The sequence below is a fragment of the Musca autumnalis genome, unplaced genomic scaffold (assembly GCF_047663935.1).
Source record: "Musca autumnalis isolate F117 unplaced genomic scaffold, ASM4766393v1 scaffold_3, whole genome shotgun sequence".
Taxonomy (NCBI): Eukaryota; Metazoa; Arthropoda; class Insecta; order Diptera; family Muscidae; genus Musca; species Musca autumnalis.
Genome location: NW_027411866.1, coordinates 218,518,732 through 218,538,623, shown reverse-complemented (window position 1 = coordinate 218,538,623; position 19,892 = coordinate 218,518,732). Strand labels below are relative to the sequence as shown.

Genomic DNA, 19,892 nt, shown 5'->3' with positions numbered 1-19,892 from the left:
AAAAGCCCTATTTATCGATATCCCCGCAATTTTTTGAGCTTCAATCCTACATCCCTACATACATGATTTTTTTTTTACTTTTTTACTTCTTCTTTATAAACTCGCAAATTGTATGTTTATATTTATTGTACCTATCGGACAAAAGAATATGTGGTCATTTGCAAGGAATTCGCGAAAGTTACTGACTGTTTTTAATGAATTTGTCTGTGAGAATTGTTTTTGTTTTCTATAAATATTTATTTAAACAATGCATATTTATCTTTTTAAATAGAAAAAATATCAAAAGGATTTTAATAATAGCAGTCGGTGCGGAAACTTTTTTCACCGAAACGAACTAAATCACGCGTTTTTGTTATCAGAACAATATTCCGCACATGGTATTGGCGTGGTATTTTTTTGGTTATACCCCCAATATACACTTTCATACGGGCAAAATTTGTCTCATCGAAAAAATGGTTTTAGACCCCAAGTACGTTTGGAAGATGTCCGTTTCAAACAATTTGGAGTCGATTTAGTAATGTCAGTCCGTCTGGCTGATTGGTGGGCACGATAATTCTCGAACGGATGAACAGATTTGGTCCAAAATTTGGCTTTCGTAATATGTTGTCTACACTTAGCTTAGGTTCGAAGAATGGCCACATGGGTCCACTACTTCCGGCACATCCCCCACAAAAGTTCGAAAATGTTCGGAAAATTTGTGCGCACAATAACACTTGAAGGGAGCAACCGATTTGGTTCATACTTTGAACATCGTGGAAATTCTACTAGACATAAATGAGGTTCTAGTATGGACTCAATCGGTCCACTCCTTCGGATACCTACCACACAAAATTTCGGGAAAGTTCAGTTTAGGACCTGCTCTCGAATCTCATTGATTTTTGTTGTAACAACTTGTATTCACTGTCCCTCATACGATGGTATAAGTTTCATCAGGCGCAAGTCCATACTTCCTGAGAAAAAAGCTGACAGTTGCAAAAAAGCCCTATGACGCGGTGTATAGTGGTTGGAACGCAAGATAACTCTCGAACGGATCAACCGATTTGGTCCAAAATTTGGCCTTCTTAATATGTTTCGCAGATAAGCCATATTGGCTTAAACATATATGTTTAAGTTCGAAGATAAGCCAATCGGTTCACTCCTTCAGGTACCTCCACCACAAAAGTTCAAAAATGTTCGGAAAAATTGTGCGCACCATAACTCTTGATGGGAGTGACCGATTTGGTCCATACTTTTCGCATCCTAATATATCTACCAGATATAGATCAGTTTTGAATATGGACTATATTTTCCCATTTCTTCGGGTACCTCCCACATAAAATTTCAGATAAGTTCACTTTAAGACCAGCTCTTGACTAACTATTATTTCTGTTGAAGCAACTTGCAATCGCTGTCTCAATTACAACGGAAAAAGTTTTTCGGTGGCAAGTCCATACTTCTTGGGAAAACAGCCCGGAAGTTGTAAAAAACCCCTATGGCACCATATCTAGTAGTTGGAGCACAATAATTCTCGAACAGAAAGACCGATTTGGTCCAAAATTTGGCCTTCGTCATATTTTGTCCAAACTTAGTTTACCTTCAAAAATTGCCCATATCGGCCCTCTCCTTGGGATACCTCCCCCACAAAAGTTCAACATTTGTGTCCAAGTGCAGTTTAGGGTCTGTTCGGTAATCCTTTGGAAAATTATACCGTGCTTCCTGGCATACTGGTCCAACAGGTGTACGATAACCCATTGAAATGACTAGTGGGCACGATATCTATCGATAAGATATGACTCTCAAAATAAGATCCGCTTCCGTAATTCACTATGTCGGTCCATTCTTTCCTCCGCAAAACTTTTGAACCTTAGTCCTAATCCACATTTTGGTCGGTTCAAATGTCCAAAAAGTGCCACAAAATTCTGAAAAGACCCTAAATACATTCGATCTGTCCGTAGATGAAAGTTCCAATTCACATAGGCTGATGGTATATCTCTGTCGACAAAGCCGACTGATACTTTTTTACTTGTAAAATTGTGCACAGAATATTTTATGGTGGGGGGGTATAAAAAGTAAGAAGTTTGGACAAAGTATTAATATGTTTAAAGTTAGGACCAAATCGGTTGGCAAAACACACAGATTCGTTTCGTGACTTATTGTGTGAACCAGCGCCATACAAGACACGGACGAATTGATAGATCGAATCCAAATTGTCTGAAACGGATTTTGTCTGAACATATGTGGTTCTAAAACCATTATGTTAATAGGTTGATTTCCTGACTTTGATTTTCTCCTTTGTAGTCATTATGCTTATGGTACAACAGATAAAAACAACCCATTCAGGATACGTTAAAGGTTTAATGTCTCCCACAGAAATGTTCCTTGATGACACTACAAAACTTAAACCCACCTTTGGCCGAATATTTCCAAAAACATTATGTAATTTTTATGTTCTGTGCATTGTAATTGATTGTAATAAAAATACCACTTACCTTCCAACCTCAGGGTCTTAATATTCGGCTCCAATGGTTTCAGCGCTTCAATCGGTATCAGTTCGAAATAATTCTTTCTCAAATCCAAAATATGTAGCTTGCGCAGATAACGAAAGGCATCCACCGACAAGACGGTCATGCGATTTCCCATCAAATACAGCTCAACCAAATTATGTAGATGCGTAAATGTAAATCTCGATATGCGATCCAATTGATTGAAGGATAAATCGCAAACTTGTAATTGCAACAAATCTGAAGAAAATTCATCCAATTCACGTAAGATGTTGTGGGAAATATTTAGAACACGCAAATTATTTAGACCCTTTAAACGTTCAATGGGTAGCAGTTCCAGTTCATTGATGCTGATGTCCAAGGTAAGTAAGTTGGTGAGATTGGTAAAAGCTCCAGGTGAAATGCGTGTTATGCGATTGTTAACCAAATGTAAGTGTTGTAGGGCCTTAAAGGCCTTGAAATCATAGGAGGTCAAAATGGAGAGATTGGTTTGACATATGTAGAGCTCCTTGAGATAGGGATATCTCTCCTCGATAACTGTGTAAATGGTGTTGATGGGATTGCCGGTAAGATTGAGCCAAGAGAGTCGTGGCAGCGATATATCCGATAATGCTGAACTGGGGATTTGTAGAAAGCGATTACTGGACAAATCGACTTTTTGTAGATTTATGGAGTTCCTTAAGAAATTGGCGGGTAGTGAGAGTAAATGATTACCGCTAAGATCTACAGTATCGAGTTGTGTCAGATTGACGGCATTAAAGCCTGTAAGGGATGTGATTTTGTTGTCCTTGAGATTTAGTTGCCTCAAATTCAAGGTGCCGCTCAATTTGTAGAAATCAATGGTGGAAAAAAGGTTGCGTGATAAATCCAATATCTCCAAGGTGCTGAGATTGTAAAGGGCCACATGGGGAAATTCAATTAGATGGTTGCGACATAGCCGCAGTTCCTTAAAGACATTTAGGCCATTGAAAAGATTGCGGCTCATGGTGGTGAGAAGATTATCACACAAATCGAGTTTTACTAAATTGGTGTTTTTGTTAAACATATCTTCGGGCAGGGCGGTGAGAGAACAATTGGCCATAGTCAGGTGTTGTAGCGACCTCAACTTATCAAACATGCTGGCCATGGCCTCGATGTGATTGGTGAAGTTGTTGTGCGACAAATACAGAGTCCTTAAGCCTGGTAATTCTAATTTTTGTATATCGGACGGCAACAAATAATTAAGCTCCAAATTAAGTTCGTTGAGATTTTGCAGCGATTTAAAGGTATTATTTTCGATTTTCCGCAAAGAGGTATTTTTCAAATTCAAATGGGTTAGCGATAAATCTTCCATGAACACATCGTTGGTTATTTGATGCAGTGGATTGTGAGAGAGATCGAGTATCTTGAGATTTTTTAGTTTATTAAAAGCATAGCCTTCTATGGCTTCAATGAGGTTATGGGCCAGCAACAACTCCTCCACATTACTGAGGGCTGCAAAATAGTCCCGTCTCAGCTGCTTTAGGCGATTCCAGCTCATATCGAGAAATTTTAAATTCTTCAACTTGCCAAAGGTGTCACGATCTATGTCCCTGATAAAGTTGTGATTCAAATATAGCCTTGCCAAATCCACCTGATCCTCAAACATGGATTTTTCCACCCTCGTCAGCTCATTGTGACTTAGCCACATAAATTGTATTTTATCCTGGCGACGAAATGTTTTCACATGAATTTTATTCAAATAATTTGCCTCCAGTTGTATTGTCAACAGCGCTGAGGTATTTGATTCCTTGGGAAAAATATCCTCCAACACCGTCAATTGATTATCTTGCAGATTAATGTGCTGCAAATTGTAAAGCGTTTGAAATGCTCCCGGTTCAATGTCCTCAATGTTATTCTTTTGAACATGCAGCTCCTGCAGGGTGGGTAGGGGTTCAAACACACCCTTTCTTATACGCCTTATGCGGTTATTGTGCAGCCTTACCTCCCTCAAGAATTCCAATTTGCGAAACATACCAATTTCCAAATCTTGTATTTCATTATCATCCAGTGACAAAGAACTCAATTTCTGGCACTTATCCAGCAATGTTACCGGTAGCAGTGGTATAAAATTGGCCCTCAAATACAAATGATCCAAATTCACCAGGGAAGAAAACACATTTGGATCCACATGGGCAATGGCATTATATTCCAAATAAATGACCTCCACATTCGAAGAATTGGTGAAAGCATCTGCCGGCAGTTCCAAAATATTATTTTCCGATAGAAATATTTCCCTCAAATGGGGTAGGTTGGAAAACACCCCACTTATAGAATGGATGTGATTGTGACTCAAATCTACAGTCTGCAGTTTCTTATTTTTATCAAATATCTTCGAATCCAAAGCAATGATCCGATTATGCGACATATCCAAAGACATCAACTCCTTCAAACTTTTAAATGCATCTGCCTGCACGGTTTCAATTTGATTGGCATACATCGACAACGTTTTCAGTTGGGGAAATGTGCGAAAACAATCATCTAAAATTTCCGTAAATTTATTTGAACTCAAATCCAAAAATGTCAACGAGGGCAGTCGTAAGGCCGATGCCGCTGTTGCATTATTGGTCACCAACTGGATATCACCATAAAATGTGGATATTTTATTATTCGATAGCCGTAAAATTCGCAAATAGTCGAGTTTTCTCAATGCCATCATGGGGAAAGATCTCAGGCTGTTTTCAGACAAGTCAATTTCTTGCATTGATTCTTCCAAACCCACAAAAGCATGTTCCGGTATACTTTGTAAACGATTTCCTTTCATATTCAGCTTGGACAGCCTCAGACCATAGAAACTGTAGTCTTCGATCTTCTCAATTTCATTGTAATCAAAATCTAAGGCGCTTAATTTTTGCAACGCATTAAGTGCCCGGGATGGTAGCTGAAAAGAAAGAAATCGACGTGTTAGTTATTACGGTAAAAACATAAAGAATATTTAAGTAAGTTGCTTAATTTGAAGGGAGAATGGTAAACACTACAAAACAACAGCAATCCCACTAATTTATCCGACAATTTAATCTGCCCAGATATATAAGTTTATGGAAATTAAATTAATTTCCTTCTTTAAAGTATAACTTCTACAAATCATACATACGTATTGTTTTTCTTTCCCTCCCAACAATCTCCCTGTCCTACACGCCCCATTAGTTTCCGACTAGGATAAAACATGCACATGTACATGGTGCATGATTGTAGTTCTACGTAGTTTTACATCTGGATAACAACTGCTCTGCTGGATGTTATCACCCATAGTATGGCTGGATGGTAAAAAAGGTGACATATGTCAATTGCTAACGGCGTGCCAGGTAAAACGTGCAAATTGTCAAGTGGTATTCTACGTACCAGCTACGTAAGCAGTATCCATTCTATAAGAATAGTGAGCACTTTTTGAAATTGAATTTATTTTTATGGAGGAGGAAAAAGTAATATAGGTGCAGCTTTAGTTGTCTTTACATGTGTCTTTCTTTCTATCTTGTATTCGTTCGTTCTTAGGATACGAATACATACCGTCTATCGATTCAGAGATAGCATGGTTGGTGGTCCCATCGGAGATGATGTATGTGCCATAATGGTTAAATGTAATTATTGTAATATTCATTTGTCTTCCTTTATTTCCTGTCTATCTGTCTACCTATATTTAAGGTTATGTTTGCTGCACATCCCTCCACTCTTACACCTTTTGCTTCCTCCTTTCAATATGAATGTCACAAAACGAAATTGTATGCCTTACATTGTGAGTAAAGATGGTGTTTTTCTTTGGTTGCAGAGAGTGTGAAGGGGTCACTTCAGGTGTTATTCCATTTAAGGTGCGGCGCCGAACGAAGACATTTTGAAATTGTACGTGTAAGCGAAGCAACATTATTTGCAATATCATTTAAAATGTCAATCAAATATGAAAATGTAATCCAAATGTAATATCGGCAAAAGATTTATGTTATTCAATTAGGCGGGGAATGTTTAAAATTAATAGCTTTTTAAATGGTCGGAATTAAAAGGATAATAATTTAAATTGCTTTCACTAATCCTTATTAGAAGTTTTAGTGAATTTTGTAATTAAATTTGTGTTGGACCAAAATCATTATTTACAAAAATATAATTCAAATTAATTAAGGTTTTATAATGAAATAAATTCAAAATAAAGGATTAGTACCTTAAAAATGCAGAGTGACTTAGTTATAAATTAAAGAATTGTGACATATGTATACAGGGATTACTACAGTAAAAATGCAGAGGGACTTAGTTATAAATTAAAGGATTGTGACATATACAAAGCAATAAGCTGATAAATGTCTCGCATGTTAATGAGTGCAGCTCGACCCTACATTCAACATATTTATATGGGACCTTCTTTTTGTCGTCGATCGTCTAATACGAGTAGACACATTTTGAGGTGAGTGGCTTGCCAAAAAAAAGAAGTAGCAGTTTCGTAGATGCGAAAATACATTTTGAGAAGTCTGGAGTACACATTTATCGAGTACCATAAAGAGCGGACCTAATTTATCCACTAACATATTCAACAAATCCACCATTTCCGGTTAAGACTGGGTTTGTGAGAGAGGAGTAGAATTTAGGCTATGGTTGTTAAACAACCCTTGTAAAGTGTACTACCAGGAGAAAAGGAAATAGATATTTCACGGTGGTGGGTTCTTTGACACCGGATTGACCCGGAACCGCACAACACCCCTGCTTAAGTCATTGTTTGCCACCACAGTGGTAACTTGCTTTGGTGTCCGTTTAGTAAAAATCTGGTAACTTAATTTTAACACAGTTGCAGTTGACCAATCGAACTGAAACTTTGCACACTTTTCAGATTTAGATGACAATACATGAATATGGAATCAAAAACCAATATTGGTTCATTATTATAGTGTTTTAACGGTGTTTTATTTAAATTGCATTTCAAATCTGGTAACTCAATTTTGACACAGTTGCAGTTGACCAATCGGATTAACTTTGCACACTTTTCAGATTTGGATGACAATAGATGAATATGAAATTAAAACAAAGATTTGTCCATTTTTACGGAGTTTTATTTAACTTGCTTTTCAAATCTGGTAACTCATTTTCCACACAGTCACTTTTCAGATTTGGATAACAATACATGAATATGAAATTAGAACAAAGATCGATCCATTTTACCGTGTTTTAACGGTGTTTTATTTAACTTGCATTTCAAATCTGGTAACTCATTTTTAACACAGTTGCAGCTGACCAATCGAACTGAAACTTTGCACACTTTTCAGATTTGGATGACAATACGTGAATATGAAATCAAAACCAAAATTGGTCCATTTTTACCATTTTACAGTGTTTTATTTAACTTGCTTTTCAAATCTGGTAACTCATTTTTAACACAGTTGCAGTTGACCAATCGAACTGAAACTTTGCACACTTTTCAGATTTGGATGACAATACATGAATATGAAACCAAATCCAATATGAGTTCATTTTTTCCTATAGCCCCCATATAGCGGTACCACCCGATTTAGTTCAAATCTAGTAATTCATTTTTAACGCAATTGCAGTTAACCAATCGAACTGAAAATTTGCACACTTTTCAGATTTGGATGACAATACATGAATATGGGACCATTTTTTCCTACAGCCCCCCATATAGCGGTACCACCTGATTTCAGATATTTTGAGGATTTTATCTTCATTTTTGCCCGAATTAGCTGGCATTTGGGTTTTCAAATGATGCAGACATTTCCCCAACAAAATTTGAACATAGGTCCAGGTTTTGGTATAGCCCCCTTATGGCGGTACCACCCGATTTCAAGTATTATGAGGATTTTATCTTAATTTTTTGGTCGAATTGGCTGTAACTTGGTACAGAAACTTCCTCACTAAAAATGATAAACATTGGTACAGGTTTTGGTATAGCCCCCATATAGCGGTACCACCTGATTTCAAGTGTTTTAAGGATTTTATCTTCATTTTTAACCCGAATAGGCTATAATTTGGCATAAGGGGTTCCCACTGGTATTGAAACTTCCTCAACAAAAATTGTGGACATAGGTCCAGGTTTTGGTATAACCCCCATATAGCGGTACGGCCCGATTTCAAGTGTTTCAAGGACCTTATCTTCATTTTTAGGCCGAATTGGCTGTAACTTGGCATTTGGAGTCCCCAATGGTACCGAAACTTCTCCACCAAAAATTGTTAACATTGGTACAGGTTTTGGTATAGCCCCCATATAGTGGTACCACCTGATTCCAAGTGTTTTAAGGATTTTATCTTCATTTTTAGCCAGAATTGGCTGTAACTTCCCCATCAAAAATTATGGACATAAGTCCAGGTTTTGGTATAGCCTTTATATAACGGTACTACACGATTTCAGGCATTTTAAAGTTTTTATCTAAATTTTTGGCCTAAATTGATTATAATTTTTTTCTCAGTGGTCAAAAAAATATATATAATTACTAAAAAGTTAAAAATAAAAATTAATTTAAAAAAATTAAGTTTCAGTGTTTTATTTAGAATTATTTTTCATTTCTGTTGGGAGCTTATTCCGGATTATCTGCTCCGGATTCTTTTGGTCCGTGTCGGAACGGAGGAAAACCCAGGACCACCATACTCAAGCTTCTGTGAAATGCAAAAAATACTGGAGTAGGTGCATCTCAGGGACAATGTTGTTGCATGCTGCGTGACCACAGCCTCCAGAGAATCTTCGGCATCAGCAGTCTCTGCAGTCACCCCAATAGAAGCCCAATAGCACCACTTAACACCAATTTAATTGCAATGGACTTCAAGGTAAGATCGAGGAAATAGTTGATTTTATGAGTCTGAAGAATATCAGCGGCGTTATGATGGTTACAACGTACAGAGAAAGGATCGCGGCAGAAGTGGTGTCTGCAATACATACCAAACTCGCCTGAACCTGACTCTAATGACACACACATAGAATGTATGTCAGGTGTGCAACTGTGGAACTGCAGGTAAATAGCTGTACTCCAGGTTATAGACTCAACAATAGTCAGTCTTGCAGAGAATTTTCATAGCTACAACATTTTTAGTCCTATTTTGATAGGACTTGCGGTTTCCAAGCAAAATCGTGAAAAAACCCCAAAAATATCAAATTGAATCGCGATTTATTTAAAAAGCGCTCCGGTGATTTTTTGTTTTTTTTTTTATTTTTCTCATCTATGAACATTGCAGTTTCAGAATCCGCAAACACTTCCTAGGTGTAAGATCCTTCAATTTAAAGTAGGTTTAAGACCACCGTAATTTGTATGTTCTTTTGTTCAGGTAGCAGTGACACCAGAGTCACGGAACTGACACAGGAATTTACGAGGCTGGTCGGTGAGCATAAGGGGAACAAGTCGCTAGGTCGACTGAAGAGCCGAATATTGAAGCCGGAATAATTGAATTGTGGACAATGGTTAAGTCACCCTTGAACCATGGAACGAAGGAATATAGGCCGTCAGTCACCTATGGCGAAGTTACGCTTACTCATAAAATTTACTAATAATGTTGTTGCAAATGCCATCAGGTATGCTAAGCCCTGGTAATGTTGTAACAACTGCGATAAGTACCTTGACCGATGTCATTTGTGAAAGACTGACGTCCTATTTGATTGATCTTACAAACTTTGCCGCCACTTTGTACACAACTTCGGCGGCGAATCTAGGGGTCATATCCGACAGCATGTTCACAGCTATCTGCAACAAGCTGAGATGTAGAAACAAAGTTGCCCGTATGAAAGTGTATATACCCTCGTTGGCATAAATGCTGGATGGAATCGAAAGTATGTAGCCCAGCCATAGTGAGGTTAAGGGGTTATCCCTACATGTCAATTTCAAAAAATCGAAAAAATTGTATTAGCTTATTTTGAAGTGCAAATTTGGCTGAGATATGACCTTTCAAAGTGGAGAACCCGTAGTTATTTGTGTGTTTAGGGGTACTTTATTGGTTTTTATACCACTTTTTTTTGCATAATTTTAATGTACCTCACAATGGCTACCTGCTGGGAATTCTTTGAAATGAATTCACTTGAAACTTATGAATTAGACTCGAAGACTTACACTGGCCTATTAAATTCTAATCCATATGGCGAGGTAAAAGTCATAAAAAAGGAATGTATCGGACACGTCCAAAAGCGTATGGGGTCCCGTCTTCGAAGTTTAGTAAAAAGTAACAAAAAGCTTGGAGGCAAAGTAATGTTGACAGGAAAATTTATTGACATGCTCACTGTCTACTATGGACTTGCAATTCAACGCCATTCGAATTCAATTTACGGTATGCATGAGGCAACATGGGCGACATTTGATCATTACAGTTCAAGCGATACAAATCCACGTCACGAGAGATATCCAACAGGTGAAGGCTCGTGGTGTTCATATCAACGGGCTCGGGCAAGAAAAGAGGCTTTCATACATGATTACATACCACTTCCATCAAATGTTTTGGATGCTATTAGACCTATATACAAGGATCTAAGTAAAGAGTCTTTACTCGAAAGATGCGTCGGCGGCTTCAATCAAAATAGCAACGAAAGCTTCAATCAACTTATTTGGAAAATTTGCCCCAAAACCCTTTCAAGTGGAGCACTCGTTGCAAATTTAGCAGCTTACGTTTATCAGCTTTTTAACGAAGGTACAAAATCATTGTTATTTTATTTGAGCTCAATCGGAGTGAGCTGTGGACAAAACGCACACGAATATGCTAAAAAAATCGACTAAGCACGAATTGCAGTGGCAGAGCGACGTGCGGCCGAGTGCACTCGTGAAGGAAGGATGTTGCGAAGGCAACACCAAATTTCCATTTTACAAGCTGCATCGTCGGCGGAACCAGGAATAGAAGACTCCTTGTAATTTTACCAAAAATACATTTTTATTCATGTAAACCGAAATAAAAACGTAAAACGCGTTAAGGCCGCATTTATGGTCCAATCGATGAAAAAACGTCAAGGTTAAAAAAGTTACATAAAATTTAACATTTTTTGGATCAAATGAAAAAAATTTGGGGTTAGGCCTAGTGTATATACCCTCTTTGGGGCCTAAAGGCTGAGGTTATAAAAACGTAAAACGGGTTAAGGCCGCATTTATGGTCCAATCGATGAAAAACGTTAAGGTGAAAAAATTGACATACAATTTAAAATTTAAGGTTTTTGGATCAAATGAAAAAATCCGAATTGCTATCCGACCATTGCTTTACGTTAGCACAACATTATAACGCTGCGACCAAATGATAATATTGAAGTATTGTTGGTCGCTATTTCCATACAACTGTACCACTGTACATTAGCGTAATTTATTTGAAATTTCATGTATTTTGGCGAATTACCGATTCACATAACCTTTCAGTAAATCTCAATGAAAATTTCACCACTTTCTTAAATTATATTTATAATCAAATCCCCAGCAACGCCCTACAATTACATATTTGACATTTCCTTTCGCTTTTGTAATTTTAATTTTGCAAAGAAAATATATTAATTTCAAAGCCGAAGTAGACACAATACGAAAATATGTATAATTTTACTGCAATTGGCTCCTGAAGATTGCATTCAGTCTTCAACACTGTCATACACGTTCATAGTTCATATGCCCGTTTTTTTGAAAGAAATGACAGCATCAGCGACAGCCAACAGCAAGCATCGTAATGTACAAAATACTCTGATATTCAAACTGCTTACGGCGACAGGATATAAATGGCGACATGGTTATTGCATATAGCGTGCAGTAATCAACGCGTCTTACTTTTGTTCAGTTTTTTTGTACAGATTACAATTCTACCATGACTGTGTCTGGCAAAGGAGAAAAGAAACAAAGGCACATTTTGCAGAACTCAACCAGGAAATAGAGAAAAAGAACAGTGACAACATGCATAAAAATAATTTTATTAAAATCCATTACCACTTTATTATTTTTATAACAGGGATTTCCTTTGTTTTTCAATGTTGTTTATTTGAACGTAAGTCGGTTGTTAGTGGTGGTTATAATGTTGCAGTGGTTTCTTTTAATTTAAATTCCGGGTTAAAATGTTGACATACATATATTTTGATTGTAATCGTTTGTCTGGATATGATAATGATAAATGTGGGAAATAGAGAAAATATTTTTTAGAACATTGGTGGCGTTTATTTAATTGGGATAGCTGTTACAATTTTGATTTTTCAAAATAGTCTGGCTTAATCCCTTTTGTTGTTTTAATATTTAAAACAACAAGTTTATTAGTGGAGAAGGTTTGGCATTGTTCGCCAAGGGGTAAGGCAAGGAAGACTAGTTTCGATCCACGCCACTGGATCTCATCAGTTCCCTTTGTTTCTTGTTTGTGGATATTCTCCACCGAAGTTATTTTTCAATAACTTCTTCAACAAGGAACTTTTTATACCCAAACATCAATCGTCAGCTCGAAGTATAAACGTAAACAAAGAAAACCCTTCAATGAGAAGTTTTTCTTTGGGTACCTAACACAACTCCGACGAAAGTGTTTACGAAACAAAGCAAACCTTCTTCCACTCGTATGTGTCGTTGATTTTTCAACAAATGCACATACCCAAATGCTGTTTGGTAGCTTATATACCAACAACACACAAAACCGTGCCAGTGTTTCTCAAATAGAACATTGGTGGCGTTTATTTAATTGGGATAGCTGTTACAATTTTGATTTTTCAAAATAGTCTGGCTTAATTAATGTGTTAGGTACCCAAAGAAAAACTTCTCATTGAAGGGTTTTCTTTGTTTACGTTTATACTTCGAGCTGACGATTGATGTTTGGGTATAAAAAGTTCCTTGTTGAAGAAGTTATTGAAAAATAACTTCGGTGGAGAATATCCACAAACAAGAAACAAAGGGAACTGATGAGATCCAGTGGCGTGGATCGAAACTAGTCTTCCTTGCCTTACCCCTTGGCGAACAATGCCAAACCTTCTCCACTAATAAACTTGTTGTTTTAAATATTAAAACAACAAAAGGGATTAAGCCAGACTATTTTGAAAAATCGAAAATATTTTTTTTATGAAACGTATTACGTTTTATTCAAGGCAGGTAACTAAGTTAAGGCTATTAATAGATATTTTTCCATTCAAGTCAATATATCTTACAAAATTTGTTAATAATCATTCGATACACTGTTGTTTAACCAGTTGTGCGTATTGGTCTGCATCTTTGTGATTTTTGACCTGGTTTCATGCCAGCACAATGACGACGATTAGTTAATCGCAATCTATAGAAAGGATTACGTTGACAATTCGCTCGTTCCGCCTGACAGACATTCAATAGTTGACAATTGTTGTGACTGCAACGATAGCAGCGAACGGTTTTATCTGGACTACGACATTTCAAGCGTTGGCAATCAACTCTTGGGGAATTGCGTGGGTCACGTAACTTGGCACAGGCACCGCTACGACGTGGTGCTTTTATGTCGCGACAACGTGCAGCGTTAGTTTGTCCAAGTACTAAACGGTTAACATTTTATAAAAAAATCTTTATTTTTGTATATAATGCTACTCTCATTAAATTATACCTGGACGATTTGTATGACGGCGACGACAATTTTCCTCCAACATTTGACATTGACTCATACGATGACAAACTTGACGTTTGCTATCGGTGGCACAAACAGCCTTGCTGGGAACATCGGGTCTACAAATGGGTCTACAACCACGATTGGCATGGACACTGACCACCAGGACCAAGGCTGTGGGTGAAATACGATTTAAATTTTCGAATTCTTAATGGTTGAGTTTTTTTTTAACTTACCAAAAATGCAAATAACTTTTAACATTTTAATGTTTAAAGAATTGTTGGCTATCAACAACTGCCGATAACTTTCTACGTCAAGTGGTCTCTTATATATTTAATTTCGGGAATAGATTAATAATATTCAGCGAATTATTAAATATGTGACCTAATATTTAACAATAAATTGTAAATTCGATTGTAATTTCAAAAAACAAAAAATATTTGCAGGTGTTAACAGTTTCTTAATTGTTATCATCACATTGAATGAATGACCTGCTGCTGTCCAGACACGTAAATATTCATGTCCCAGATTATATTTAAAAAATAATAAATATGTCTTGACAATTCTCATTTGGGTGCATAATGCATACGGTTTACTCTGGGTGACATACATATCGCTCATTTACGCAAAGAGTGGCATAAATCAAAAAATGCGTTACAGCTTATTTTCTAGGAGTTTGACGTAAATAATCAAAATCATTTTTTGTGGGTTTATGAAGCACTAAAGCACTTTACATCAGGCTTGATCTTGCACAGAATTTAGCACTGATATCTGGCTAGCTTTTTACAAAAGCTGTTCTAAGAAGCTATTTAATTGTTTGTGTAAAAATTAATTAAAACGCGTTTTTCTAAAATCTGATTTTATGTGACACTCTCATGGTGCTCTTGAAGCAAGTTTTTGCAGATTCTGAAACTACAAAAAAATCGCAGAAGCGCTTTTTAACGACAATACCATAAAAAACAATCTTGTGGGGAATTTTCGTAGCTATAACATTTTTTATACCCTCAGCCTTTAGGCTATGAAGGGTATATACACTTTCATACGGGCAAAATGTGCCTCATCGAAATAATGGTTTTAGACCCCAAGTATGTTTGGACGAAATGTGTTTCAGACAATTTGGAGTCGATTGAGCAATGTCCGTCCGTCTGTCTGTCTGTCTGTCTGTCTGGCTGGCTGGAGCGCACGATAACTCTCGAACGGATGAACCGATTCGGTTCAAATTTTGGCTTTCGTAATATTTTGCCCAAACTTAGTTTAAGTTCGAAGATGAGCTATATCGGTCCACTCCTTCCGGTACCTCCCCCACAAAAGTTCGGAAATGTTCGGAAAATTTGTGCGCACGATAACTCTTGAAGGGAGTAACCGATTTGGTCCATACTTTGCCCACCGTGGAGCGTAAACCAGACTTAGATCAGGTTTTAATATGGACTCAATCGGTCCACTCTGTCGGGTACCTCCCACACAAAAATTTGGAAAAGTTCAGTTTAGGACCATCTCTCGAATCGCTTTGATTTTTGCTTTAGCAACTTGTATTCACTGCCCTCCATACGACGGTATAAGTTTCATCAGGCGCAAGTCCATACTTCCTGAGAAAATAGCCTGAAAGTTGCAAAAAAACCCCTATGACACCGTGTGAGGAGGTTGGAGGGCAAAATAACTCTCGAACAGGTCTGCCGATTCGGTCCAAAGTTTGGCCTTAGTAATATTTTGTCCAAACATAGTTTAAGTTCGAAGATAAGCCATATCGGTACACTCCTTCAGGTACCTCCCCCACAAAAGTTCAAAAATGTTCGGAAAAATTGTGCATAAGATAACTCTTGAAGAGAGTGGCCGAATTGGACCATACTTTACACATCCTAATATATCTACCAGATATAGATCAGGTTCAAATATGGACTATATTTGTCCACTCCGTCCGGTACCTCCCACACAAAATTTCGGATAAGTTCACTTTAAGACCTAATACCGAATCACTTTGATTTGTGTTGAATCAACTTGCTTTCGCTGCCTTAATTACGATGGTAAAAGTTTTTTAGGGGCAAGTCCATACTTCTTGAGCAAACAGCCCGAAGAGTGTAAAACCCCCCTGGAGATCCACTTCCATTACGGTCAATGTCGATCCATTCCTTTTAGTATCTCCTCCGCAAATTTTTGATCTTCAATCCTAATCAACATTTTTGTCGGTTCAAACGCCCAAAATTTTTAAACCCCCTAAAAACAGACGTATTTTGGGAAAAATTGTTTCAATATACACAAGCTGAGGGTATATCTCTGTCGGCAAAGCCGACTGATACTTTTTTACTTGTTTAGTCTTATTCCGATAGGACTAGCGGTTTCCAAACAAAATCGTGAAAATCTAAAAAAACCCCTAAACATGTCAACTTGAATCGCGATTTATATAAAAAGCGCTCGGGCGATTTTTTTTATACCCTCCACCATAGGATCCGGGTATATTAAGTTTGTCATTCCGTTTGTAACTACTCGAAATAATCATTGTAGACCCCACGAACTATATATATTCTTGATCAGCGTGCAATTCTGCATTGATATAGCCATGTCCGTCCGTCTGTCCGTCTCTGGAAATCACTCTAGCGTCCGAACGGATTGACGTAGGTGGATGAAATTTTATGAAAATCTATTACATGCACGTAGGACTTTTGGCATTGAAAGTGTGATATGTAGGTCCACGCTTCGTCGTTTTAAGGAATTTTTAAGATATTTGTCCCATTCTACCGCCGAATTGGTTGTAATGTGGTATTTTGTGTCTCCAGTGGCCAAAAAACATTCCTACCAAAGTTGGTTTATATAGGTCCACGTTTTGGTGTAGCCCCCATATAACGTCCCATATAAAGTACGCGTCATTTTAATATATTTTGAATGTATTAGTCCCATTTGACAACAGAATCGGTTGTAACTTTGTATTTTGTGTTTCCAGAGGCTAAGAAACATTTCTAACATAAAATGTTTATATAGGTCCACGCCATCATATAGCCCTCATAGAACGGTATCTTCCGATTTTCGGTATTTTGTAGGTTGGGCTACATGAATCCACCGAAATGGCTGAAATTTGTGGTGGAGAGTATAAAAAGTTCGGCCCGACCTAAATTAACGCTTTTCATATTTGTTTGTTTTTTGATTTACCTCATCTATGAACATTGTAGTTTCAGAATCCGCAAAAACTTCCCAGTTGTAAGCACCTTCCATTTAAAGTTGCTTGAAGAGCACCTTGCTCTTTGAGTAATTTTAAAATTTAGCAAAGTTCAGGAATACTCTTGACCATCACAGGGAACAGTGTGAACAAATGCAATATTCAGTTAAAAGAGAAAAATTTTAAATTTCTTTGGTTGGACCGTTATATTCGAAGTAACAGGGCCTTCTTCGTAAAACAAAATACTTAACAAGTAAGCCAATGCTATAGTCAGGACGGGGCCGACTATGTGATACCCTACGCCGCTACCCCTGTACTTAAGCTTTTGACTAATAAATTTCAAACTATTAAAATAGGGATAGGGATGCAATAACTCTGATATTTTAGAATCAATCCCACATTTGTGTTAATTTAAAACTCATGTCTTCATTAATACAGGTCAATTTTGTTGAAACGCATTCAAGTACAGCGTCAGTACAACTCAAATAAATACAAGTAAACAAGTATCCGTCGGCTTTGCCGACAGAAATATACCCTCAGCCTATCTGAATTTAAACTATCATCTACAGACTGGTCGAATGTATTTAGGGTGTTTTCAGAATTTGGTGGCCCTTTTTAGACATTTGAACTTGCGACAAAAAATCAAAAGTGTTGCGGTGGAGGTACTTAAAGGAATGGACCGATATAGTCCATTACGAAAGTTGATCTTATTTTTGATAAACATCGCGCCCACTAGACATTTCAAACTGAAACTAAGTTTGGACAAAACATGACGAAAGCCAAATTTTGGACCAAATCGGTTGATCAGTTCGAGAGTTATAGTGCTCCGCAGCGACTACATGTGGTGCTATGGGATTTTTACACCTTTCATAACTGATATACATCTAGTAGATATATTAGGGTGTGTAATGTATGGACCACATCGGTCACTCCCTTCAAGACTTATCGTGAGCATAATTTTTCCGAGTATTTTTGAATTTCGTTGTGAGATACATGAAGCAGTGTACCGGTATGGCTTATCTTCGAACTTAAGTTAAATTTGGACAAAATATGACGAAGGTCAAAATGTTGGACAAAATCGGCAGATCCGTTCGAGGGTTATCTTGCGCTCCAACCACTACACATGGTGTTATAGTGTGTTTTTGTACTTTTCAGGCTATTTTCTCAGGAAGTACGGACTTGCCCCAGATAAAAATTGTACCGTCGTATGGGAGGCGGTTAATACAAGATGCTACAAGAAACACCGAAGCAATTCGAGAGCAGGTCCCAATCTGAACTTATCAGAAATTTTGTGTGGGAGGTACCCGAAGGAGTTTACCGATTGAGTCCATATTGGAACCTCACCTAAGTTTGGTAAAAGTTTCACGATGTGCAAAGTATGGATCAAATCGGTTACTTCCTTCAAGAGTTACCGTGCGCACAAATTTTCCGAACATTGTTGAACTTTTCTGGGGGAGGTACCTGAAGGAGTGGACCTATATGGCCCATCTTCGATACCCAAAATTTGAACCGAATTGATTGATCCGTTCGAGAGTTATCGTGCGCACCAGCCAGACAGACATACGGACGGACATTGCTAGATCTACTCAAAATTTACTGAAACGGATATCGTACAAACATACTTGGGGTCTAAAACCATTATTTCGATGAGGCACATTTTTGGTCGTACCACTTTAGCCTAAAAGCTGAGGGTATAAAAATGGAAAAGTGGGATGTACGCAAATTTATCTTGCATAATTATAAATGTTATATTTTCTTCTTCCATTGGCAGACTTTGTCGGTGGAACATCCCTAGTAGTAGCGGAGATATTCGCATATGAAGTAAACTTTGAATTTTTTCCACATAAGTTTTTGCGCATTCCGACCCCTGAATATTATCCGACCATGACAATCCAACCATTAGTCAAAATTGTGACCTGTAGCTGGGTTCCAAACGATGGAAAAATTGGATGCATTACTGACTATTGCGATTTCTCCCTTCTTTGACTAACTACGCCAATCTACTTTGCATCAATGTAAAGGATATCTTTTCTTCCTCCATTGACAGGCTTTGCCGTTGGAATACCCCTGCTAAAAGCCGAGATATTCGCAAAAAGAATAAAACTTTGAATTTTGCTCCACACACGTTTTTGCCCATTCCGACGTGAATATTATCCGAACATTTCGTGAGGATCCGATTAAAATTCCGACCTGTAGTGTGGTTGCACAAAAAATGGAAAAAGGGATGCATTGCCGACTATTGCGATATCTTCGTTGTTTGACCACCTACTACAATCTACGTTACATCGTTGTAAAGGCGATATTTTCTACTTTCCTTGTCAGGTTTTACTTTTGATATACCTCTTACAGAAGCAGAGATATTCGCTTTGAAATAAGACGTTGACCTTTTCTCCAAATAAGTTTTATTTTTCATTCCGGCCCCTGAATAATATCCGACCATTACCAAAATTAATGGGTTTCTTCCTCATAAACCCCCAAAATTTCGTGACCTGTAGCGTGATTACAAAAAATGGAAAAATGAGATCTATTACCGACTATTGTGATGTCTCCGTTATTTGGCCACTTACGCCAACCTACTTTGCATCATTGTAAAGATCGGATTTTCTATTTTCATAAGTCAGACTTTGCTTTTAGAAGGTCCCCAACCAAAGCTGCGATATTTGTCATTATTATTAAAATCGCAAAAATAAAAAAGATATATTAGCGACTATTGCGATATCTTCGTTGTTTGACCACCTACTACAACCTACGTTACATCGTTGTAAAGTTAATACTTT

The 19,892-nt window shown here is 37.5% G+C and overlaps 2 protein-coding genes across 2 annotated transcripts in view; both read right to left on the bottom strand.

Moving 5' to 3' along the window:
* Positions 1-19,892, bottom strand: part of LOC141398983 (uncharacterized) — a 438,842-nt gene that overhangs the window by 24,329 nt on the left and 394,621 nt on the right. The window contains exon 6 of the mRNA XM_073976860.1: positions 2,469-5,379. Within this exon, the coding sequence (XP_073832961.1) occupies positions 2,469-5,379 (2,911 nt within the window). The remainder of the gene's footprint in view (positions 1-2,468; positions 5,380-19,892) is intronic.
* LOC141396761 (uncharacterized) lies at positions 13,580-14,228 on the bottom strand. Its single transcript, XM_073972394.1, has 3 exons — positions 14,204-14,228; positions 13,968-14,141; positions 13,580-13,899 (listed from the first exon to the last, which is right to left on the bottom strand). Exons 1-3 carry the CDS (start codon positions 14,226-14,228, stop codon positions 13,580-13,582), a joined length of 519 nt encoding a protein of 172 aa, XP_073828495.1.